Source organism: Bombus fervidus, chromosome 10, assembly GCF_041682495.2.
Source record: "Bombus fervidus isolate BK054 chromosome 10, iyBomFerv1, whole genome shotgun sequence".
NCBI lineage: Eukaryota > Metazoa > Arthropoda > Insecta > Hymenoptera > Apidae > Bombus > Bombus fervidus.
This window is the reverse complement of record NC_091526.1, coordinates 8,593,681-8,620,149: the sequence shown is the minus strand read 5'-3', so window position 1 is coordinate 8,620,149 and position 26,469 is coordinate 8,593,681. Positions and strand designations below refer to the sequence as shown.

General features: G+C 38.2%; 1 protein-coding gene and 1 long non-coding RNA gene across 3 annotated transcripts in view; one reads left to right on the top strand and one right to left on the bottom strand.

Moving 5' to 3' along the window:
* LOC139991477 (zwei Ig domain protein zig-8) overlaps nt 1-26,469 on the bottom strand; it is a 117,332-nt gene that overhangs the window by 61,780 nt on the left and 29,083 nt on the right. Inside the window, exon 3 of one of the 2 annotated variants that reach the window (XM_072011580.1) lies at nt 16,454-16,642. In XM_072011580.1, the coding sequence (XP_071867681.1) occupies nt 16,454-16,642 (189 nt within the window). The remainder of the gene's footprint in view (nt 1-16,453; nt 16,643-26,469) is intronic. The other variant, XM_072011581.1, reaches the window with a different exon arrangement.
* Nucleotides 1-26,469, top strand: part of LOC139991480 (uncharacterized) — a 72,633-nt gene that overhangs the window by 20,983 nt on the left and 25,181 nt on the right. Inside the window, exon 2 of the long non-coding RNA XR_011800852.1 lies at nt 3,651-3,855. This is a non-coding gene — a long non-coding RNA (uncharacterized lncRNA). The remainder of the gene's footprint in view (nt 1-3,650; nt 3,856-26,469) is intronic.

Here is a 26,469-nt window from a genome sequence, read left to right as displayed (position 1 = left end):
GCCACTCTCGTCTTCTGTGTTCTATTCGAGCACTCTTTTAATCAACCTCGATAAAGCTGATTCCTTTAAACGAACTAATTAGCCCGGAGAATAGTCGAGGTCGGGACTGTTGTAAAATATTCTCGGCTTTTGGAGAGTTCGACAGAGCGCTGAAAACCTCACTTCCACAGACGAAAGAGCGCTATCCAATACCGCGGTAACCAGAAACTTTACACAATGATTAATCTTCAAAGCAGTCTTACGATCGATAACAATATTCCATGGGTAAAAAGAGTGGAAAAAAAACCGTACAGTTGGATCAATTATAAAACATGGAAAAGAAGCTAATCCGAACCGTCGATCGCAGAGATTCGTACATGTCGAAAAAAATATAGGAACGGCTTCCTCTGCTTTCCGCGACCAGGAAATGCCAGGCAGAAAAACAAACGTCCACGCGGTTCAATTCGAAATATCAATTACCGAAATATTCGGAAACATAGAGCCGCGGGGGTGGCTCGATTTCGACGCAGTTCATTTTCGTTCCTCTGATACTTTCGTCGGGTGGACGAGTGGCGAAAGGAAAAAGATAAAAAAAAAAAAGAACAAAAACAGAAATATAGAGGGGAGAAAGGATAGAGGCTGAGTGGATCGTTATTTTTCGCGGCACGTGTAGCGCTTTCATTACGTACACGTTAGTCCTGAAGCGGTAACCGATGCCGTTCGATGAAATTTTTATACATTCGCCGCCGGTGTGGCGTTAAAGTTAATCGGGGATGAGAACTGCTCGATAGCGACAGTCGCGTATAGGCGTTTTTAGTCCGGACTGAAACGCCGGACCTGGCCCACATTCGGCCGTTGATACGCTTAGATAAAACTAGCTCCCAACCTCTCTGGTCATCCCCTAAACCAGCCTCTCCTAAAAAAAACGAGCCTCGTTTCGCCACACTACCGCTATTCGATTCGATATATACGAAAAAACCGATATTGTATCATCGTCTAAAATGGTATCGGCGTGCAGATGAATATATACTATTAAAGTGCTAATTGTAGATATTCTTTGTTTTTTCTTTTTTTCTTTTTTATCGTCGCTACAATCAATATGTGTCTACTTTCTCTGAAGCATTTTCTTTCGTTCGTTTCATTATATCCAATGATCGTTCTTATTTTCGTGCCTTTCTCTTCTCTCAAGCTGACTCATTCGAGCTGATGTTACGTGTTTGTTGGAATCGAGTTGTTGAAGAGTATCCATTACGATATAATTTACAAACGAAATGATTCGGTGTTCGATGGATCGTCGTGTTTCATAGAAAAACATTGGATACGAGGTTTCTGCGTTTAAGTCACGATCTTTCTGAAGCATAAAGAAGTTTATTGGAATAATTAGTAGGAGCTACAAAACTGCATAGAAAGCGTGTGTCACGATTGATATAAAATTGAAAGTTGTAAAAGGTAGAATATTTAGAGTAAAAGAGAACGACAATTTTTTACGATCATTTACTGAACTATGAATATTTAATAAACACATACGACAGCGAAGTCACGTCCCTTCACGAAGTCATAAAAATATAAAAGTGCAAAGGTACGTGTATTGCGATCGATGTAGAGTTAAAAGTTACAATGACCAGTGTAGATAATTCCAAGTAGCAAGAACTATCTTCCTTAACTTTCTACGACTGTTCTCTCGCTCGATTCGGCTGGGATATCAGTCAAACAGAAAAAGATACAACCGTTCTAATAGATAGAGACCATTGTGACAGTTTCATTGAAAAATATCCGGCTTAATAGGCGCTATATATTCGACGTTATCACTGACACGGGTCACATAAAGCAACGCAGGATGGTGGTTACGATTAAAGAGCGGCATTATAGGACGAGTTATGATGCTCGTCAGGTTTAGAAATTCGCGTCAGCAGATTCTGCCCGGTCGAAAATTACCGGCTGTCTGGCGAGTAGAAAGGGATCCATGATTTTCCATGGAATTTCCATATCCTCGTTTTGAGCAGGCTAAAAATAGAGAAGAAATCATAGCCCGTAAACAGTCCGGGTTGAAACCCGAAATGGGTCGTTATAGTTGATCCTGAAATCACTTGATTCCGAAAGAGAGGAAGAGTACTGGGTCGGCCACGAACGAATAGGGGTTGAAACTGTGTGGCGAAAAAGGGTTAGAGGCGGCCGATTAAGCGACGAGCGTAGCAAAGTTATCTACCCGGCCAAGCTCGAAATCTCTCTCATAAAAGTGGTAACAACCCCTGTTTGGGAAACAATGGTGGCGCTACCAGACTCTCGAGGGTTCGTAAAAGTTTCGGACGCTTTTGTGGAAAGGGTGAAAGGTGCAGGCGTAACGAGGGAAAGGGAGCCACTGACGAGGTTTGGAATCGGATAGAGAAGAACGCTGGAAGGTAGAACAGTGCACGGATTTCGACTTTAACTCTGCTAAAGCTGTCCAATAAATATCGGACGTTGGTTATTAGCGTTTTAATTCGACCAACCCAAAGTAATTTAATCTCTGCTGCTTGCAGTGGAAAAAGTGGCCGTGGTAGAGGTATCTACCTTCGTAAATAACAGAATAATACTAGTTTCTCATGTACTGGCAGATGTGAAGGAAATGGATTGATGAATTATTGACTGGTTGAGAATTGCGTTGTTGCGGTGTTTGTTACCTTTTTAAAATACCAGCCTTTCAGAAGTAAAATTCATCAACTCGACTTTTAGAGATTTCTCAATTTCACTGTCTAAGTATTAATTAATATCGAACTTGTCTAAGAATTTTTTAACTTATGAAGTTAATCAGTGTAGTTCCTAAGCAGTCCATATATAATGACGGATAACGAAAACTTGAATAGGTAATGGATATGAAACAATACCGTAATTTTACAAAGCAAGGTTGCATTTGACATGATCAGGTAGAAATTCGTTTATATGAAATCCATTTATTTCATCCAAATGTCCGATTCAACGAATCTGCGTTGATTGAATCCAATTATTTGAACGTGCATTATTATATGAATGAAAAATCATAGGTAGTGGGCAGAATCAATGGATTTCAATTATATCAATCTGTAGTTCTCTGCTGTGATATAATGCACTGTACTATACTGTACAATAATATAGTTCGGAATATAACCGTTAACTATATAATCGCAGAATTTCTAACATTCACGTAGAACTAATTTGAAACTTCCTATTATCCGCCACGTATTGCTTTTTGGTCTATAAATCTAATATAACATAATTTTAATTGTACTGTTCCCACTAAAATTGCGATGAAAATTTTTCCGTTGATCAAACCAAGAAGTTGATGAAATAAGAGGAAAAGAGGATATTTCTCTTACGTTTCTGTTCTTTCGTTTTTGTTTTTGAAACTCGAATTCTCGCAGCTGAAAGTTTGAAATTTTTAATTCTAATTCTCCTGTCTTAATTGTTCTGTCTCCGTTCCATTCTGTTTTCAAAAACTTTCTAATTGCGAGCTCTTCTCTTGAAACTACGTTTCCCTCAGCAGCCATTGAAAATAAAGAATGCTCTCACTTCGAATTTTACGATGCTGCCTAACTGTCTGAAAATAAAAAGTTTCTTCTTTGAAACAAAAAAAAAAAAAAAAAAAAGGAAAGTGCAGAAGAACGAAACAAAGGTTACTTTTCTCTGCTCACGATCAACGTTGTTTTTTGCCGTAGAAATATCCGACTGGATGATAGAGAGGAACGTCGTTTGTCACGACAAAATACCCTTTCTGGAAGTTGCCGAGGAAAACAATTAGATGACCTATCGCATGATTCTATCGACATCCTTCAAGCAGCAACCTGCCAGATGGAAGTAAAGTATGAAGCCAGATGGCGTCGACGTTTTGCCAGACACACATCGCGTTCCAGAATTTAATTGGTAAGTTCACAATTTTCCTCCATTTCGGTAATTTCTCTCTCTCTCGAAGTCACGTCTTTCCGTTTTCGTCGATCAAATTTTGATCAATTCTTATTTGATCGTCAACCGAGTGAAACGATGGAGCCAGATTCTGCTCGAATTTTCGAACATTGAAAATTGACCACGTAAGTTTCAGGAAATTTTACGGAGCTACCACTTTTTTTAATCAAATCGAAATCAAAATTTCAAAAAATCAGATGATCGTTCACGGGGTGAAATAAGCAACGTGAATTTGAAATCGGGTCTAAATGAGAGAAAGTTAGGAAATGCCGTGAACATGACCGAAAAGGGTCATTTCGTCAGTGGGAAAATTTCAGTCCGCTAATAAACGCAAACCAAATAACTGAGCTGCATCTCTGGAAATCGAAAGGTTAACTTGCTTTGCATATTTACACTGCGTTGTAATTTGGAATTTCGTGAAATTTCGTCGACAAGTTATCGACAACTTTTTAACATAATACATCCATATTTATTCAGTTCTGACACAAAAAGCCAAGGGAAATTATTAAATACGTTTGATTAATTCCCCGGTTATGACGAAAAACCATCTTCCTTTAAAGGATAATTTGATAAATCGATGTCCAACCAGAACGTCACTCGTTTTGCGAAAGAGACCTCAGCAAAGAGGAACGCCGACCGCTTAATTAAACCGAGAAAATGTTGTCTCTCATACGGATCGACTTATGGACGGTGGTTGTAATTAAAATGGTATCCACCTCGAAAATGTACGACTAGCTCAGCTTCCACTAATACTATTTCTCTCGTTCCTCCAATTCGTTTCATTTCACCGCACTGCTGCTACAGCTATTCCGCCATTCTACTAATATTCTATCAGCATAGCTTTTCCGCTGGTTCCATCGGATCTCGTTATTCTTTCTTTTTCCTTTTTTCTTTCCTTTACGCGCATCCCTTTAAGAGACATTAATATCAGTCGCCTTTCTATTTCGAACGTTCGAAGGGTAGCCATGCAACATCCTGTGTATTCGTCCATGATTTTTCGATGAAAAAAAATCGGCTGTCAAGGGAAAAAGGTAACCAAAGAATTTATCTGACCGGGCAAGTAAAATGGGTCTCGCTCGAAACATATTCGATTTGATATTTTTGTTATCTGTTCTCCTTCCTTTTTTCTTTTTTTTTTTTTTTTATTCATCCGTTCTATTTTTACTCGATTCCTTCCAGTTCAGGATATAACCATCGGTCCTGACAATTGACTAAGGCTTTGTTTTATAGCTTGCTCATCGATGCCCGCTCGCCTGGACGCGTTTATCTTTTATTCGTTTTTCGATTGTCGAATGGAATTTTATGGTCACTTCGACGTACACATTGCAATAATTCCGTGTATTGTTTCTGTATCACAATTTTGCTTAGCTTTCGCAGTATTCGATTAATTTAAAATGTTCTTAATTCATAGTTTTAATTATAACGTATGAGAAGTTAACGGAATTAAATATAAAGAGAATAATATATATCATCTTATTTGTGTTGTTTTGTTTTTTCTCTCTCTTGTTTTTTAATTATTCGAAGATCGTTAGTGCGCTGGTGATTTGACATTAAATCCTTTTCATAAACGTGGATCATTGTGAAAAAGCACACTGTTTTGCTCCAGGTTGTTATAGCTTGTGCGTATTTTGCATCTTTAATGCTACTTGATTATTAAAAAGACTGTTATCAAGAGGTTAAAAAGCTTTGAAATACTCCAACGCTTAAAGAGGTACCAAACAAAAGCAGCATGGAACGCTTCTTCGTTTCAACCATTGTTCACGTCATTTTCAGTAACTACAGCTTTCTAACAAGTTTTCCCTTCTGCGTCTTGACTAAATAGCAAGAAGACGGTATTTTAAAATGATAAGTTAAAAGTTCAAATTCAAATTTTCGAAATAAAACTAACATTTGCAGATTCAGATTCAAATTTCCAAAATAAAATTAACATTTACATACTTCAACTGAAATTTTCAAGCTCAAGCTCAAGTTGAAATTTCCTAGTTTACATTTAATTTCAAATCTTCCAATATAAATTCAAGAACCTTCAAGTCTCGCTTCCTACCTTTAAATTCAACTTTTCATATTCAAGTCGAAGATCAATTTTTTACGTTCAAATTCAAATTCAAAATGTGAAGATACTCTTATCTGATCTAATTCTTATATCCAGAGCACGTCAAAATTTCATTTCTTCAGGCCTAGTCTGACGAGTAAGCGACTCAATCTACTGTTTCGACTTTCGTCCAGTAATTTCATCGCAAAAGTTCTCTTCTTCTCTTATATCTTTCTTACTATATAGACTGTGAAACAATCGTTCGAATTCGAATGATTCGACGCAATCATTTTACGCGAGAAGTATACCAGTCTCGAGTGGTGACGGTGTGTTTCTTCGTCAAAAAAAGAACGTCAAATTTCTTCGACTAGTGTAGGAAAAGCACTCGAAAGGAAAGAAAGTCGAAATCTTAGTTTCAAAGCCTGAAATCTCATCTTCCAACAGTTGCGAGCAGCGTGAAACAGTCTCTCTAGTGCTTTTCAGCTTTTCCAACCAGTCGAGTTTATCTCTTCCCACTGTGACACGTCGGAGAAAAGAGCTCGTAGGACTAACTTGTTCCTTGAACGTCGCGCCTCTCACAGAAATGGCATGTGTCGTGAAGACCATCCATACGGAGTTCTTTTCGAAATACACTTCCTACGACAATAATAATTTGTCTTCGACCATTGCTCTAAAATCGAATAGCTTTTTCCCCTCGCCAATTTTTTCCTTATTTTTATATCGAATTTTAAGTTTGAAAATTAATTTCCTCCCAGCAAGTTCGATGTCTCGAAAGTATTCAAGTTTTATAATAGACGAGTTTCTTAGAAGTCAATCTAATTTCGAAAATTTCGCAATTTTATTACCTGAGTACGAGATTAATGGACTTCAGATTCTTAAGAGTATAATTTGAAAACTGAAACTTAGGTAGGGAATTATTTTACCTACTGAATATATTATGTACTCTTTATGAATATTTCCTATTCAATTCAACTTTTCAAAGCAATAATTTACCAAATAAATTTATTATACCATATAAAATCAATAATTATAAATACAGAAATAAACTGTAAGAGATATATCATCAATTTATAGAGTTCATTCATCAATATGGCTTCTGAGCAATACATATTTCCTGAGAGCAATCCATCGTCGGCGACATAGTCAATTACTCTGATCCGAACGATATAGATCGACCATAAACTGTCCGATACGAACGGTCCTTTAAACAATTTTAACTTACCGTCACGTTCTATTTTTTCAGTGGTTCGCCAGCTCGCGAGCTATCGCCGACCCATTTTGGAATGTTAATTATCGAATTATATGAGGCGGCTCTAATTTAATTACGCAATTTCGCGGTCAAACGGCCCACACGAACGCCACGCTGTCCCCATAAATCCAATGGGCGGGTAAAGTGTTGAATCGTCGCTGCTTTCGGCCAGTGGAGAACCATTTCTGTCGTATTTCCTCGCCTTTTCTATTCCAAACCATTCTTCCTTATTCTTCTCCATTCATTCGACTCTTCTATTTTCCGTCCTCCTTGCCCCGGAAGCCTGTTCTTCCTTCGAGCACACCTTCGCGCATTTACTAAGCTGTGAAAGTAAAGCAGTTCCTTCTAAGCGCAAAGTGGTCTCTCATCTTTGAAATGCCAAGCTACTTTCCCTCTGTTTTTTTTTTACGCGTACATTCTCCGGCACCTTTCTTCACTCAAGGCTGCTGTGCCTCCCTTTCTCTTCCTTTTCTCTTCGTTCACTGCCTGCTTCGTTCACTCTCTCGCTCTCTGTATTTCGTCTCGCTCTCTTTCTTTCTCGTGTTAAGAACATAACAGGAAAACGAACATTTTGTTTAGGGAGCACGAGTACCCGGTCGAGTGTAATCTTAATGAAAAAAGGTTTTTTACTTGGCAACTTTTTTCGTACATAATTAAAATTCCGTAGCTCTCCCTCTCCTTCTCTCTCTCTCTCTCTCTTTTTCTCTCGTGTTCTTGTCTGTTTTCTCTGATCCGTGCCAACTGCATTATCATGTTACGGGTTTCTTCTCTTCATAAACACACGACGAATATTTTTCTGGGAAAGTAAACATTACGATAATATTTGATGAGCCTCCGAAGGTTCTTCTTGTTCCTTTTCGTCTAATGCGAATTTTTTTGACCATAGTAGAAGAGAAAGATTGACAAATGTATAGTATATCTAGTAGATTAAGTAAGCAACGTGATTAGAAAATGATTAGAAAATCGAGTGATTGATCTGCGTTTGTCAAAAATCGCATGGAAGCAAGCAGATGTGAAGACACGTACCGTCTCAATCAGTTGACACATAGAATACACGTTTTATAATATGCTTGTGTATTTTTCTGTGCTTCAGTTTTTGTACGTACAATAATTTACTGACTAGTAATATTAGTAAATTGGCAAGTTATAAGTTACAAGTTAGTATAGATTTTTATTCTTGAAATATCCCTCTGATAGAATAATCAGTTAATTGACAATTTACTTGCAAAATTTCACGTTTGATTATCAAACTTGTTATCGAAAAATATGCTGCAAAATTACTCGCTAATACTGATAATCCATCACTTGTAATTTACAACTCGTGAAATTTCACTAATAAACTGCGGTCCTGTTATAATTGCAATTCTTCGAGGTCGTGTGAAATAACTCTCGGAAATTTCAACAAAAACTTGAAGATCGCAAAGAAAAGGATTTCATGCATATTTGTGACATTTCGTATTCCGTGAAGATAAGCTTGCGAATTTCCGCTAAGCAGGAATTATTCGGAAATTCGAAGATCCGAAAATTCTCAAGCCAGGAAACACCGGATTCCACGGGATCGCGTTACGAACACGTTCGACTACGTGTTCCTCAAGAAAGCTACTCACAGGCTCCAACAGCTTTTCGCGTAATTTTCGAGTTTGAAACGTGACAAATGATTCACTGCCTTCGTACAGCTGCGAAGATTCCCAGCTTCGATGCTATGCTACCTTTAAACGCAGTACAGAGAAACCGTGTGAATCCTGATTTCATGTATATAACTTCTTTCCAAAATCTTTTCCTATTCCTTTTATTCGCTGCCAAGTAGTTTTCGCTGGTACATCGTGTACAATTGAACGGTTCGAAACCTTTCCGATACAGGCTGGGAAAAATTTGAAAATTGCACTCGATTCGTCGCTTCAAAGCCATTTAAGCCAGCGTGACGTCAAGCTGCGGCCGTATTACCTCGCCTCGAAACGAAATTGCGGAAATAACGCACGGGAAACGCTCGACCTCCGAATATCTTGCTAACCAATCGCGTGGCTATGCTTCTGTTATCACTCTGACATAAAATGAAACTGTGTCGATCGAGGTTCTGACGTTCACCGTCGTTCAATGTTTTATGTCCTAAGATTTCAACATATTTTTATAGTATATATATATATATTTATATGATATTTGAAATTGAATCGAATATTCCATGCTTTTACAAAAGGGAAATTAGATGAAAACGGAATTATATCTGAAAAAGATTGCTAACAAACTATATTTCATAATGTGTGATTTATTGATATTGATTGTTATAATAATAATATCTACTATATATCGGATACATAGCGAATTGCTTTTGAACAATTTCTGTCGAAATTATTATAATTTTTTATCACGCTATATGAAATAATATTCGCGTATTTTCGTGGTCCGCCCATCAGCAAACCATCCGATTTAAATGCCATTGGAATTATTTGAGGTCTAGTCGATTATCCCCTGTGTATTCATCCCCGATCATTAAATTGCTGAATTGAAGAGCGAAATCCAGAATATTTAGCATAATAACGAAAGCATAAAGTTTATATATAATACAGTAATGCGTACGGTATATATTGGAAAAAACATAAGATATAATGAATGCAAAAGAGGGAAATTAAATTTGTCAACGCATATATGTAACAACGCGTATCAACTCATAAATATTGTTATTAATAATTCACTCACACTTCTCAATTTTAGTACTAATGGAGTGTAGTAGTTTGATGTTAATGGAATAAAAGTGTTTTCACTGGAATTAAGATAGATTAGAGTGACTATGGTTTTGACAGTTTAATATTTTGTAAAAGAAGAAGAACTGATACTATGTTTTGTCACATGTCACATAAATTTTTCTTTCTAGCATTCTTTTTCTTTTTAATTAAATTTGCAAATGGTTAATGGACAATTCACTGTCCATGGACAGTTAAACGCAATAAATACGAGTTTATGTAAAGATTGTGTAGACGACAAGTCGGAACAAGATTATTGTTGAAAATTTGTTTAAATATATTCCGCGATGTTTATCGTTTATTTACTGTCGCCGACACGAATTAATGTTCACTCGTGAAAAATTCAAAGGTATTCGGTTTTCGAGGGCTTGGCATTTTATTCCGTTCGTGTAACAATATATATGGATCCGCTTGGAGGAAAAATAGAGCGCCGAGAACGTCAAAAATATAGGCAATTTTCAAGTTTTCAATTCCCCGCCCCGACCAGTTTCGACACAAAACTTTACCGTGTCCAATTTCATTTGGAAAACTGGAAATTCGACCGGACAATAGCCTCCTTTCACCGTTGTCGGGCGCACTAACGAAAACGTGCTTTTATCAAAAACTAGTTAATTTGAGGAAATAACACCTAAAACAAAAAGGAGGGAAAAAATAAAATAAAATAATTCTGCAAACGATATCATAAATTTCTCCAAAAAAAAAAAAAATACCCTGCCCAAAAAAATATCTCCCATGTCCAACATCCACTTCCAAAACATTCAATTTTCTCACCTCAAATTATCCCCGGGGCAAAATGAAAAATATACAACGCGATTACACAAGGTAGCGTGTTGAGTTCGTCGAAAAACACAGGAAGGGAAGGAAAATTCGTGAAATCTGCTGTGGTGGAACGGCGACGTCGATAACGGCCGTTCGTGACGAGCATTCGATTGCTCCAAACATATTTCGAGCGGGGAAAAATAGGCAGGAACGCGGTGTATATTCGCCTGCTGATTATCTCCCACGGTGCAGCTGGTTTTTCGGACGAGAAACGAAAATTAATCATATTTACGGCCGGTTCTCTCCCGTTCTCTTCCTCCCTTTCCATAAATAATGCGCGCCTGGAATTCGCGTGGATCAATTTATGCGGCAGCAGCTAACAGCCACGGAGAGAGAAAGAGAGAAACAGGGAGAAAGAGAGAGAAGGATCGATTTCGAGTTCTTGTAGTACGCGCAATCGATCTGACCCGACCGATAAGACTCTCTTTTTCACAACGATCCATCATGAGACCGTTGTTTGGCCTGTCTACCAGGTCAACAAATCACGAGTCACTTTCGGATCAGGGTAGGCGCGTGTTCAACCGTGTCCGATTCGTTTCTCTCCCTTTCGTCTTCTTCTTGTCCTCGTTTCGAGTACATTAGCGCGACGAAGGGGTGAGATTCCAGTGGAGTGGAGGGGATGAAGACAGTGACAGATCAGGGATGAGAAGCGATATACTGGTCTGTTGTTGGAAACGTATTGATTGGGCCGCGTTAATCCCTCGCTCGATGGAACGATGAGCGCCAGCCAGGGAATTTATGATCGATCGATCGTAAGGTGACAAAAATGATTCATCGATCGCCAGTCAAGTTTACGAGCTTTGTCCTACCGTCATCCATTGTTCCATCAGCCTGTGAAACCGTTTGAATTTCCGCGTAGAATGGATTTTTAAAATTGCCAGAGTATCCAAAGTTTGCTAGATAGATTCGTGTCTGCCTATTGACGAGTTCATTCTACTGCCATCAATCTAACCGCTCTTTCTTCGATTGTTGACTGATATTCGCGTTTCGTAGCGTGGCCGATGTAGTCGCGAAATCAAAAACACGCGGTCGTGGAATGAATTACATGGGAAATATCGAACTACATTACTGTAATTTCCAATGCTCGTTGTTTGCCTCGCTGTTTGCCTCGCTGTTTGCTCGTTATTTGCCCGATATTTGCCCGATATTTCAATATGGGACAATCGAAATTGCAAGTTACGTCTGTGAAACCGGGTCTCCGCTCTTAAATTCCTGGCGAATATGCGCCATCGGAAATGATAGGCGGCGCACGACACCGACTCCTCGAGTTTTGCATAAACAGCGAAGCAGGCTGCTTCCGGTCATCCATCAAAACCGCGAGTAGACACAGGCAAAGTCAACAAATCACGCACCACTTTGCGCTATTTACATCCAACATTTCGTGTCAAATAAAATATTGGTAAATATTGATCGAAAATAACCTGCGTTGGAATAAAATAAATACGGCTACTTTGCCAATCACGAGCACTAGTCATGTTTAATATGAATTTTCGCAGAGTACTGTAGAATGAGATAGAGTTACTTGATTCAAAATAATTAATTTGCCTTATAATTCTGCTATGAAGAATTTTTAAGTCTCGATACTTTCGTTCACCACCGTAACAACTTCAAATCGTCATTCAATTAAAAATAAATCAATTGGAAAGAAAGTGAATGAAGACAAATTCAATGAAGGAAGAAAACAGAGTAAGATTCAAATAGGGAAAATTGGATCGAAAGCATGTCGCGAAAACGGTTTCAATCTACACGGAAACGAGCTAAAAAGAACGTAGCCACGATATTCGAATCGGTGAAATATTCATGGACGGACGCAGGTGCAATACAATAGCGTTAACGAAAAAATTGTTTGAAATGGATGTACAATGACGAGTTTATTTCGACATTAATATAATACCGTCAAATCTATGGGAGATCAAATACCAGTGTTTTGTAACCTAAGATAAATGTGTTTTGTCCGTGTGATTGATATTTTGTTAACAAAAATTGCAAGCTTTTATTAATCCCCCTAGCGGCAGATTAAATACTGTTAACTGAACTGTGGAAGTTCATGTATAAACGTACTCTTATACACACAAATAAAAGTCAAACATAAATAGAGATCTGTTTCACCTTTTAAAAATGACAGCCGCTCTTTTTTCTCAAAAAACTCTTTCACCTCGACGTGTTATACTATTCTACATATTTTTGCATATTATATGCGTATTACCACGTTGAACTTTTCCGCAAATGCATAAAATTTGCAATAAGACCGCGAGCTTTTACCGAACGAGGTAAAAATCAGTCAAAATCAGAGTGCAGCGTTTGATCGATAAAACTTCTCGATTAAATTTCATTTAGCTTCTATATTAATCGGTCGAGAATCGAATATGACTTGTCCATTATGCCATGTTACGGCCGATCTTTGATCAAACAATCGATCGTTCGGTTAAAAATAGACGAAAAAGAGAACCAAAGGAATATATATTGGAAAAAATCGGACAGGGCCCGATCGATTGGAAAATATTGGTGGGAAAGTTGATAGCCGGAAAGTGGCTTTTTCACTTTGACGCTGCCACCGAGAATCGGATTCAGAAATAATACAACGTCGACGTCCGACGAACGGTAAAACGAAATGATATCCAGCGAACACGGCGTCAAGCGATCCTTAACCTAACGATTGTCTATGAGCAAAACGAATCAACCAGACAAGGTTATTGCTGGCGCGCGACGATCCGTGATTCTCCGTGAAATGATTATGATCATCGATTAGCATAAATTCCTCGCTTTTCTTTCATACTTTTCTTCCGCCCTTTACCATCCAACCCCTAGAAAGGTTATGTCTTCTCTCTAATAGTTGACGATCGATTTTCAAAACTTTTATAACCACCGCCTGGTCCGCGTTTGCTTCCGGGACTCAGAGAAAGATTTTAGCAAGAAGATTTTATCGCTGGTGGAAATGCTGACTATAGGGAATCGTTGATTACCGCTTTCAGCAACATTTCGCGATTTCCCGCGCGGTAATCGACCGATGAAATAGAAAAATGCGCAAGATCCGCGGAAACGAGAATTAAATAGCCAGAGTGTTCACTGGAGAAAAAGAAGGAGAAACTTTGGAGACTCGCTAGGAATTCTTTGTCCGTGGCAACAGGAATTGTTCGTTGTAATTAATCGTGGTTGTTTGGAAAGCAAAATGGAAAATCAAGATAATAGTTGGCTTTCTCGCCTGATTGAGAAAATTCACAGGCATTTACGAATCTATGTCGATCCTACGATTGATACATAGAGAAATTCGAATGTTTGTAGTAGTTATTATAAAGTACAAAATATTTTTATTTTCCATTGTGAAAGTTAATTTATGTCTCTGATTTGTACAGTGATCCATCCTCTGTGACGTATATACTATTACGTAATCTAGATCTTATAATTTTATGACAATTGAAATTCAAGTATTTATGGCATCATAATATAAACTATTTTTATTTTAAATTACAGAAATTATTTTGCGTCTTTGATGTTTGTAAAATGTTTGATTTTGTACTTCTGTAAAGCACCTGTTCTTGAAGCATCCGTGCCCTACAATTTTATAACATATGACGAGGAATTCAAGTATTTATAGTAGCATAAAGAAATTATGAAAATTATTCTGTGTCCCTGAGTTATATAGCGAACTACTATAAAGCTTGATTCACGGTGGGTTAAATATCTCTGCCAGTCTCTTCTCTCGCGTGGTCTCTATTCGTGCTTCTTAGGAACATTATCTAAGACCAATAAATTCCGCCTATCTCTCTGAAACTAGAGGTATCTGAAAACGACCTAAGATCATAATTACCCCTTAAAGATTTCTCCAAAACGTAGCAAATGGACGCACACGATCGAATCGTTTCACTTGTAAGTTCGTTTAAATTATGAAATACACTAAAGGGACTAGTAAGTCAACGAGGCCGGAGAATTTCGATTAGAGGCAGCTCCGTATCCCGGCAGTGCGCGTACTTTGCAACAGCCCTGTAACAATTAATTTTCGGAAGTTGCGCTCGAGTCCCCGGTTCCCATTTCGTAGGCCAATTTCTATTCAAACAGGTTGTCTCGCGTCTCTGACGACAACGACGACGTCGTAGCCCTTTGCCTCCGTTATCTCTGCACCCCGCCTGGTGTAATTAATACCAGCCCATGACAAATCGCCGTTTCCGTAATAACGGCCGACCAATAAATACAGCGGTCACGATTAGAAACCAGCCAGCACGAAAACCGTAGACACTGACTGCTTCTAAAAGCCTGTACGGGTGGCGTGTTCGTGACAATCGATCAAAACAAGGCACATAGAGGAAGGAGCACAGAGACATCAACGTGTTTCCTTTGAGGTTAATATCTACGCTATCTTCTATCGGTGATACGTTACCAGGCACACTGTTGTACACATTTGGCCAAATATATAAAACGTACTTCTCAGATGAAATTCTTTGAGTTGATTTTTTATTTAAAGGATTAAAGGATTGCGACGGTTGTAATTTTTACAAATACTTGCATCGTTCTTTTAAATGATTGTGAAATTTCAATTATTATATGTATTCAGATATGTATAATTTTGTGTGCTAGACTAGATTGGCCGTGTAGTAGTGACACACGTATGTGAATATGAGTGTATGGAAGTATATGTGTGCGCAGCGTCTCGAAAAACAGATGAATGTAAGTGTTCCGTTGGCAGTCTGGTGTGAAAGATGGTGAGACAAAGGAAATGCTGAGAAGCACGCAAATGTGTATCGACGAAGATCCTGGAAATCGTTTATTAAATAAATCTAAAACTATTTTAATATGAATTCTAAGTGTAACCTTAGTGTTCCTTTACTATTATTTCGGCAATTAAGATCCACAATTCTCAACAATACGTTACACGGAAAGCACAGAGTGATAAGTCACGTATCTTGTCTTTTTAAATTTTTAAATTCAATACCTTGTCAACTGATCGTATATTTGCAAAATTATCTTTCTATTAAATGTAGTAATTAGTGGAAGGTGTTTATATCGGAAATATTGATTTCGACATTCTTGAAAAATATTATTTTCAAAGGATGACTTAAAATAAAAATAGTTCGTGTCATACTGCTATGGATACTTCGATTTCGTTCAACTTTATAAAACTGTATAATCCGAGTGGAGGAGGAAACAGTGAAAAAGAAATTATGAATTAAATAAGTGCAATATCAAAAAACGACGTTCAGTAACGTAAATTGACTGGAAGAAATTGCAACATTGACCCTTAATTGGTCTGAATATTCCAAATAAAATACGATATAACAGTAATCTCTGGTATTCTCTGCAAGGGCAATTAACCAGTAGGTTATTCTAAAGGTGGAGGTCGCTATATTCACGAACAAAAAATTCTCTCCTGGTAGTAAGGAACAAGATAAGAAGGCCTGTAGTCTAGGATTTTGAAAAGTAGCAAGAATCTTTACTGCCTCTGGTTAACGAAAGACTAGCCGGAGGGACAGTTTCAGCCTCGGTATTTTTACGTGGCACCTTTACGGTGCAACTTTTCATATCGGTTATAAAACTCACGCTGCTTTTATAAAATACGATCTACGAGGCTAAACATTTTTTTTTTTTTTTTTCTTCCTCTCAGTTCTGTTTAGTAAAATAAAAAGAGAAAACATAGAACACTCGTAATTTCTCGTCGTTTCTTCGTGCTGTCTTCAGAAATAACAAGGTTCGATGGGTAACTAGCGTTCCATTTGGCAAGAAAATTACTGCGGCTTACCACTTTATCTCCCAAATTTCGCACGCGGCATGGCAGGTACACGGTCTGTCCGACGAATGCGCTGACGTTCGCCGCTGTCGGTTCAAAAACGGGCAAATCCCCTTCGGCTGAGTCATTATTGGCATCGTTTGGACGCCGCTGCGAAACCTCCTTCGATATTTCACGAAGTTGCACAGGCGCTACAAGCAAAACAATTGGGTTTGTGAAATTATATTTCGTGAAAGGTATATTGTTGTTGTAATAGTCTGAAACTTCGTTAGTGGATGTGTTAGTCATGGTTCGTTTCTATTGATCTCTATAACAATAATACGAAAAATACAGCGAGAACCTCGCGGAGACAATACGACAAGTCCATGTTTATTGATTTCCTAACTTTTATGTTATGTGGTTAAAAAAAAAGAAAAAAAAAATAGATATTTTAACGTGGAAAAGTTGATCAGTGGAATGTAACTCGATAAATTCCAAAGTACGAGGCTTTTAAAAATAAATGATAAATGTACAATGTTTTTTTTTTTTTTTAGAAACAAATAATAGTAGTTTACTTGTAATGTTAATCTAACATAATTAATAAGAATCTTCATAATTAATGTTACTGATATTCTCAAATATCCAGGAGGGCGACAAAACGCATATTTAGGCATTTTATTAATACGTTCTACAATTCATTTTCATTGTATCAGATTTTTGTAGCCGTATAAAAGAAATACTAAATGATACGAAATTTAATATGCTTGGACCCCGTTCATTAATACGCAAACGCTGTAATAAATACGATAATATGGCAATATTTTTTGCAGCCACTGTAAGCAGCATTTTTAATGGAATCCATTAGTCTCGTAACTCTTACACGCTAGCTCATACATTTTTCCGCCAACGAAGGAATTACCCCAAAAGAAACTTAACTTCTTTGAAATATTTTCTTTCTTCTTAAAAAGAAAGGAAGGCTCGAGAAATTCCAACAGACTCGTAAAATTCCCCTCGATATTCCAGCGGAGGATAAAAGAAAAATCACATGGATCTTGTTTGCTCATTAAACGCCTCGCTTTCCGTGGATTAATCCATGTTAATCTCGGGGAATGAGATCGGGATATCCGTTTTCTTTCATCTCCCGTGAGTTTCTTCCTCGTTTCTCGACTTCTTCCCTTCTGCGTGTACGACTGGACACGTGTTACCCGTAATCTGTTGGAGTTTCCCGGAATGAACTCGTCCGTCGGAATGGTCACGAGCTCTATTCGAACGGTTGCCTCGTTAGTATACCTAGGAACAGTCTCTCCATCATCATCCATCATCATCAGAACGACATGGAACGATACCTATTCGCGATTGACAGGGATTGATCCGAAAGGAAAGTTGGGAATAAAAGCATGGTTCATCACGACTTTACTAACACAACGCGGCGAGCTACAGAAAAGGAGCAGTTGCCCTTCATCTCCAAATCTTTCGAAATACGAAAGAAACCCATAAAAGACCCCATTTCCTTCGAATTCTTGTTCATTCGTTTGTATCTATAAATCTTCAAGAATTTCAAGATACGTACGAAAATGATTCGTAAATGATTCGCAAAAGACTCGACTTTCCTGGAATATTCAACTCTCCTTGATGATCCTTGATGAGTACATCTGTTTTTATTTATTGTTTTTGGAAGGACAGAAGACTGTGAAACCGCGAGCGGAAAAATGCGGCAGCTTTTATCATTTGCGTGAAATGAAACGAGGAATTTTTTCTGCTTTTCGTCGTAGACTCTAAATAGTGACTCATGTTCGAGATGAGTGAATCGCAGCAGCTTTCGAAATTCATAAAAAAGAAGAAGGAAATAACGAGAAAGGGAAAAGGATTTAGCAACTGTATTCTCTTGTCCTCGTCTCTTCTACGCTTTCTACTACCCTTTTACAGTCACTGGATCGCGGACACGCTTTTTTCTCGAGGTCGAAAACACAGCCGGATAAATTTAATTGGACCGTAACCGAGCGCGTGTAGCTTGAAACGCGGAAAGAAAAAAGAAGAGAGACGAGAATCGCGATGCTCGAGGTGCAAAAGTGCTATCGAATTATCAAACGAAGCCAACCAGAACGAGCCGCTGACATCGTAACTCGCTGTGCTGACTGTTTCGCATAAACAACGTTCTACCCAAACATAGAGACCGGGTATCCTCTTTCCATCGTGTGCAACCAACAACTTTCCCCTTCGTCCCTCTCTCGTTTCGTGGTCTCACGTTAACGTGTCACAGGCCGTTCTTCCCCAGAGGGGCGAAGCTCGGTGTACAGATAACGCCCGTATATACAGCAGCACGCTGGCGTCATACAAATGACCAACTTCCCCTCGGCTGGTTTCCCAACGTCGCACGAATTCATCCTATCCCGACCTACTGATAACTGCAGATTAATTGACAAAAAGCAGAGCTCGCGAATACGGATGATGTACACGGGTTGAAAATCGTCGTGCAACGGAGGGATTTAGTTACACGTCGACCTTTACCTCTTTATTTAGCGTTGCCCCGGGAAATGGGGTTGGGATATCGAGCCGCGTGACGAATTTATAGGCAACCGAGAGGGCTCGCTGTTGACAGAGTAGAGTCAAAGGGGAGGATAGAAAAAGCTTAACACTTGCGCGCTGCTAGACGGGAATTTATGTTTTTGCCTAGTAAATGAACGCTGCACTATGAATTAAAAAGGAAACGTTTCCTTTTTATATTTTTGCATAATTTACCGCTATGCTTTGAATGTAAGAAAAGAACGCTTTTTTTATATTTTTGCATAATTGGATACTGCACTATGAATTTAAATAAAATGTTTTTTATGTTTCTGTATAATTGAACACTGCAGTAAGAGTTAAAAGTAATGTTTTCTACGTTAGAATTTATGATATATATTTATATATGGTAGTTTTTAACAGCAGATACATTGGTAGAAACGATGGTTTTGGGCAATTACTTTTATCACTCTAGTTATAATTGTCTGCGTATAATATATTTTCAGGTACACATTAAACGTTAATAATTCTAGTGCTAACTACTTGTACAAATTTTTGTTTTGCGAACAAGTATCACGACGAATATATCAGAACTTTTTGCACTATAATTTTTCCTCCGAGAATATAAAGTTGTTTATGCACTCCATCGCCTTTATTGTTGCACTTTATATCCTTGCATTGCATATCTGAACTTTTATGTGCACGTGCATATACGTTTCATATTTCCAGCATAATTTCAAGATATTATTTTATTTCGGCCCTTTATTCCTCTTCTCGTTTGCATACGTACCCATTTATATTAGACCGTATGTTAAATAAATATGAGTGTTTTGAACATTCCCCTACAAAACTGGAAGTATTTAAATAGCTAAAGTTAACGTATAATTTATCTATCTACGAAACCAACGTATCTAACAAACGTCTTTAAAATATGCATATTTAATCTTACGTTATTATAGTAAAAAATTAACACAAGTATAAAGAACAAACATTATCTCTGAGAAATGTCAGAAACAAAAATAACTGCTGAATATTCCCGGTGTCCCGCTATAGTTAAGAAAACCATCGAAATGAAGAATAAAGAAATCCGCTACTTTGGATTTTATTCTTCGTTTTAAGAACACAGCAAAATCTCTCCAATGAAACTAGAAACTATAATCGAAATGAGATTAAATATCCGAACACGTGCCTGTAATCCTAATCAATACCCTTAAAAGAATCAGTAGAACGTGTTCGAACGTGTCAGCCGCCTTATCTCAGCCGCACCGTCGCGTTACTTCGTCTGACCAAGCACCGTCTGTTTCTATTTTTTCACCGCTATGGGCTCGTTCACAGGAAAATGTCGGCAGATGATTCATTCTTTCACCACTTTCTTCGCCCCTCAAGCTATTCCCCTTCCATCGACGTAGTTTTATAATATTATAAACCGTATAGAGGGTCCCGTAAACCGAAAGTGTTTTCTTTCTGTCTCTAGCTGAGCCGCGGGCTATTTTCCTTTGGCCGATCATCGAGACATTTTATTTTTTCCTGCTTTTTTTCTTTTACCTTCCCCCTTGGGTTTTCCCTTTTTAAAGAATTATGCCTCCAGCGTGACGCCACCAACTCTCTCCAACGCACGCCAGTTTCATTTCCATTGGCGTTGAAGATCGACTAGAATAATTGTACAGCGACGCCTCAGGCTCTCTTAGTCGGTAATTAAAGAAAAACAATAGCTATGTTTGGGATATGACAGACACGTTTCAAAAGATGGGGATAAAATTTCGAAAGATTCGTTGAAACTTTAAAAGTTCGTAGATTAAAACGTCGTGACAAAATTGGAAAATATTTACCGAAATTTTCGAATTTTGTGGATCAAAGTATCGTGATAAAATTGTGCAACACTTATCGAAATGTCGAAGCTCCGTAGATCGAAGAATCGTTATAAAATTTTGAAACATATCTGTATTGTAATTCTCTACTGGAGTTCTCTCGTTGGCTTAGCAATTGCATATTTCATTCTGCACCCATTAAAGCAAAACTAAAGTAGATTTGTCCGAGTCTATTACATAGTAAAGTTACTGTGAAACGCCACAGTGGATTAATTGGTTTATCGATCAATTAAGTATTAAGAACGCGATAGGTAGATGGTGCTTAAACGACAAGCTACTTTACTCACTAACTTTTTCATGGAAATTCTAACTTTCGATCCCCTATCGCTGGCCTTATAAAATGATACGAAAGTATATCTAACTCAAACTTAAAGCTTATTTCAAACATTCATTATAGAAAATTCAGCAAAGTATATAGGTTCGAAATAGATTCTTCAAACGTCAAATACTTTTTACTCCAGCTACATAGTATCACTTCTATTTCTTTTTCTACTTCATCCTTTTCCTTCTTACGATATTTTATTCATATTAAATACATAAAATTGCATAAACATCCGCAGTCTTATTATAAAGCATAGCGTTAAAAATGTAACTACACATCGTTTACAAAAAAAAAAAAAAAAAAAGAAAACAGAAAATATGCAACGAATAATTAAGCCTAATTCGTATAGTCTACAACGTGTTGATATCGGCGTTGTACCCGATAAAAGTAACCGCGACAAAAAGTAGTCATTCGTTCTGTTTGCAGTGTAAGGCGACGCGATAAAAGAGAAACGCGCTCTGGTGAATATCCTTGGGTGTGTTCACGATAAGGAGGCAGAGGCGGCACGTCCCACGAAATACAAATATCGCTTTCGAATGGAGCACCGACGAGGACGCGTATGTACGTCGGCATTAAGGCGAATTACTACGTGCTAAATCTCACGGCGTTACGCTATCTTTCGTAGGCACTCGACTCACCTCCTCGAAATCTCTCTCGCCCTGCTATTACGACCGAAGCTTTTTTCACCGGCAAACGACACTTTTATTTCCCGAAAGTATTATCCCGATTTTTGCCCCTTTTTGCACCCGTCTACGTAACGCGCGATTCTTCTTAGGGAGGAGGAGGACGCGTGTCGTTTGCGTAAAACGATGACGAACGATGTTTAAATCCGCATTCGAAGGAAACGAAGGGGGGATTATGGGAACCATTACGTACGAAAGTAAGGAACGCCTTATCGTAGACGCAATAAAGATTGGAAGTTTTTGAAGAGCCTCTTTCGTTACAAATAATAGCTAAAATGCCATACATTTAATACGATTTTTCTGAGAATCTGCTACTTCTACGTAATGCTTGCAGGTTTTACAATATAACAGGGAAATCGAAAATTTGATTGGAATGCAACAAACTGTTGTGAATTTCAAAGGAAAGCTGCTTCAAGTGGCAGTATCTTTAATTTAAAAAAATTGTGGCTGAAGTTAAACTCTCCTATTAAATTCCAGCTATTAAATCTAAATGGAAATATCAGATCGTCTTATAAAGCTATAAGTAATACGATTTTCCTGTAAGTTGAGTTTGGAACGATGAAATACTTCCACGATTTTAAAACAAAATTCCCGGCGTAAACTCTGTACTTAATTTCTTTTTCGAGAAGGATGTGCTTGTCCCACTTTTTTACTGAGGTTTTTAATTTTAGAAATGGGAGAAGCTCTCCAGTTCATTTCATATATTCTTATTCTTAATTCTCTAATATATTATGTACCGAAAGTAAATCGTGAATGTTTATACAATATTTATGATATCGAAAATATGAAAATATCCAGACGATATAGAATTAAATGTTTCAAAGAAAATACTCTCTTTTTCTCTCAGCGCAAAATTTACTAAGAGAAACGCGTCTATATTTAGATTCCATTTCTCCAATAGTACCAATAAATCTTTACATTCGCACAGTTAGCCTATACTTTCTAAGGAAATTTTTCCATCTTCATCACTGCAATGCCGACACTTTCGCTATTTACAAGCAGAGAATCCAGCGATGCGATTATTTAAATTCTTCTCGTCTCGTTTAACTCCACCTACGACCATCCACTTTGCTGAATGGCATTGGGTACACGGTTTCTCGCATCGTAAATCTCCATTTAGAAGAAATAGTCATCGAGAAGGCAGGATATCGGATAGGCGAAACGTCGAAGCCACGAAGAAAGAGTGGGATGGGGATAACAGTTGGTGACTATAAAACTACAAAGCAAACCAGCCGTTAATCTTACGTCTGTCTCGAATCCTGCGGCGGTCTACCGCTCTTAAACCAGACCAAACCCCATCCCCTCCCCTTAACCGTCTCAACCCCAAACCCTTAGCGTTCCGTCGCTCGAAACAATGAGGACGAAAGTTTACGGTCGCGCTAGGCCACCGAGAGAATCATATATTTTCGCCGCAATGCTCGTAAAGTGCGGTCGCTCTTGCCAGTCGGCACATCGCTGTGCGAGACCAACCCCCCCGGTTACGTAGCCGTTGTACATGCGAGTACACCGCCGTGTCAGCGTGTCACTGGCCACTGCCTCCACGTAATTTCCGCGAAAGTGGACATTTCCTTGTCGACCGTATACTTTTTCCACTTTTCTGCGTGCCTTCATGGAACGCTTTGCCACGACGAGCGGACAGAATCAATGGGTTTACCCGTTTCTGACTTGTGCTTTATTGCTCTTTGTTGGGTCGGCCGCTGAAACGTGCTGGAACGCTCGAATGGGACTACGGGTCTGTTTGTTACGCTCGCAGCTAGTGATCAGATGAAGCAGATCGCAAGTTAGTTCGAATCCGAGTGTAAAACTTGAGACGGAAACAAAGTATGCGTTTAAATATTTGTTATAGCATTTCCATAGTAATTAATCGATATAGTAGATTATTGATGTATTAAACCTCGCATAATTTAGTAACGTTTTTATATCGCTGCAAAAATTGAATATTATGAAAATCGAGTGTAAACTCTGATAGAAAGACCCGATAAAAGATAAGAAGAATTTCGTTGGAAGATAAGGGTACGTGTCAATACTTGTTGTAGCCACTATACATCAAGCAAATTGCAAGTTGAGTGTGAGGTTTGAAACAGAAACAAACTATGCTTTTAAGTTGATTGGAACTTAGGTAAGAAAAGTTCAGTTTCTTTATAAGCAGTTGAACGAATGTATAGATGGTAATTTCTTAAGTATATATAATTAATTCTTAATTAAATAGATTGGAGTCGTTTTAACCAGAAGATTAGACTATGCTACCTTTGTTTTGCTATTTGTAACGATAACAATAACTCTCATTCAACGTGACACAATTCGCCGAAATTCCGTCTCTCTAAATTCTGACTCTCGTTCTCATAGTCGCCGTAACTCTTCCATAATCCTCACAATTCTTTCCCTAAGTTCTCACTTGCACATTCTTTATGAAGAAATATGTAGCATGCGATGCTCTGCTTCACTTGTTCAAAAATTCTCTAGCAGCGAATGTTAATTTTCTACGTAGAAGTTTTTCTTCTCGAGATGAGAATCTATCTTTCCATACAATGATAAGATCAATATATTAACACTTGCTTCTAAATGACTTTTGAGATTTGGAACAATAGGTGTGAAAAGAATTGCTCTTTATTAGAGGATAAATGAAATCAGCGAAATAAAACGGAAATGGTTTTGAAAATAAAATCCACTCCGCGCAGAGAGGCTTTATCTACGAATATAGCAGAGATTCGAATCTTCTCTCTAATGAGAAAAGAGGTTCGTTCTTGATTTCATTGGCAAAGAGTTGCTCGAACGACGCTTGAATCGTTATAGAGTTGCTCCTGAACGAAATTTACTTTGCCGATGCTTCAAGAAATGAAACTTACACTTTCATTCCCAGCTGGGAACGTTACACAGAATGAGTTTCCCAAATGATCGAGTATAAGTTCAGAGTAATTCCAGAGCATTGTATGTTATAAGCATTGTATATCATTCCAGACTTAATATCTAGTTTCCAATGTTGCGATCGTCCATCCACTCTAAACTCATCCATCTTCTAGTTACATTCATATCAATTATTAATTACGTCCATAAACACTGTTGCGCTATAATTTCACGTGTCGTATAACGAACTCGTTCGATCCATCTTTTCGCAACGTAAATTATGCTGCGTTGCAATTCTAATTGCCGCTGCGAGTGAAAGCTTACAACGGTAGTTGTTCCATTGTTTAACAAACTGGGCCACCGCCATCGACGTAGCAATGGAAACCTGAATATCCTATTACAATGTCAAGTAATTCCAAGACAGGACACGTGTCCTATAGTATAATAATAGTTTCTGGTGACAATGGCTACGACATCTCGATTGTTAAAACATTCACGATTTCGAATAGCAAGACGCAGGTCGAGGCTCGACTGGCTCTAAGTTATCGTAAAGCACGAACAATCCTAGCAATTTGAGAACATTTATGGCGAGCGACGTAATACGACTGGGTGCAATCGTCTTCATCTTCGAAATTTCTATCGTGTTCTCGCATAAACTTGCCGGTCCACGACCTCGCCCCCTTGCTTTATTTGCATATGATGCATTCACACGGCCGTGTCACACGCGTACACGACACTTCCGTGTGTTCATGTGACATGCATACCTGCAGTTAGACAGTTGAAACGACGCACAGGGGTAATGGATGTACTTTGCGATGTAGTTCGCTGTCAGCTACTATTTCGCTGTAATTGTAATATAATAAATGTAACAGCGCTCGAACCAAATTTCGCATAGTGCTTCGAACGAGATTAGAAATCGACATCTGGTTGCTTGGAATTCGCAAAAAGTCGCGCAAGCGTTTCTTCGCGTTGTACTTTTAGTGGTGAATATATAGATGGAGGAATTTTTTGTAATAAGTTTAACATAGATTAGATCGTAATTATTACCTGAAATAAGAATTGGAAAGTAAATTTTATATTTATAATGGTCCAGAGTATACGAAACGTCGAAAAATAATTTTTTAGTCAAGTACTTCGCCTCTCTGTCAAATTACAAATTACAATAATTCCTTAATAAACAGAAACAGGCTGAACTCTATACTAATTATCAGCATTGTATGCAATTTGACATTTCAAAAGTCAGCTAATCAGTATAACATCAAACCAACCACATGTTCTATTGCAAAGCCCTATGGAAAACCTATTGAAATTTCTCGAACTTTACACCGCAATAGCTCCGAATATAATAACGCGTCATCAGCGGCACGAAGCAGGTTAAAAGCGACAATTCTTCTCCTTTAAAATGCTTTTTACCTCGTCCCGATACGACGCCCTGTTCCCGAGATATCGTCGTGTAAAGAGGAAGGGAATTTTTAATAATTTACTCGCTCTATCCTTGTCGCATACTCGGACCTCTCTCTTCCTCTTTCTCCAGCACGCGCTCACTGACCTACCCCGCACTGGCGATACGTGCACTGGTCAGTGACAGACGCTGAGTCAGCGTTTTTTTACCATTGCTATTGCGGCGTACGCATTTCCAAGAAAAAATGTAGGTCAGGCTGCATTCAGGAATTCCGTATTCCCTGTAACTTAATGAGCAACTTAGAACAGCCATATCTCCGAGACCAGTTGAGATATCGGGATGAAACAAAAAACATAGTAATGAGCATGCTCTCCCCTATCCATGGATATGAATTTTAGTACACATTTGAACGAGTGTT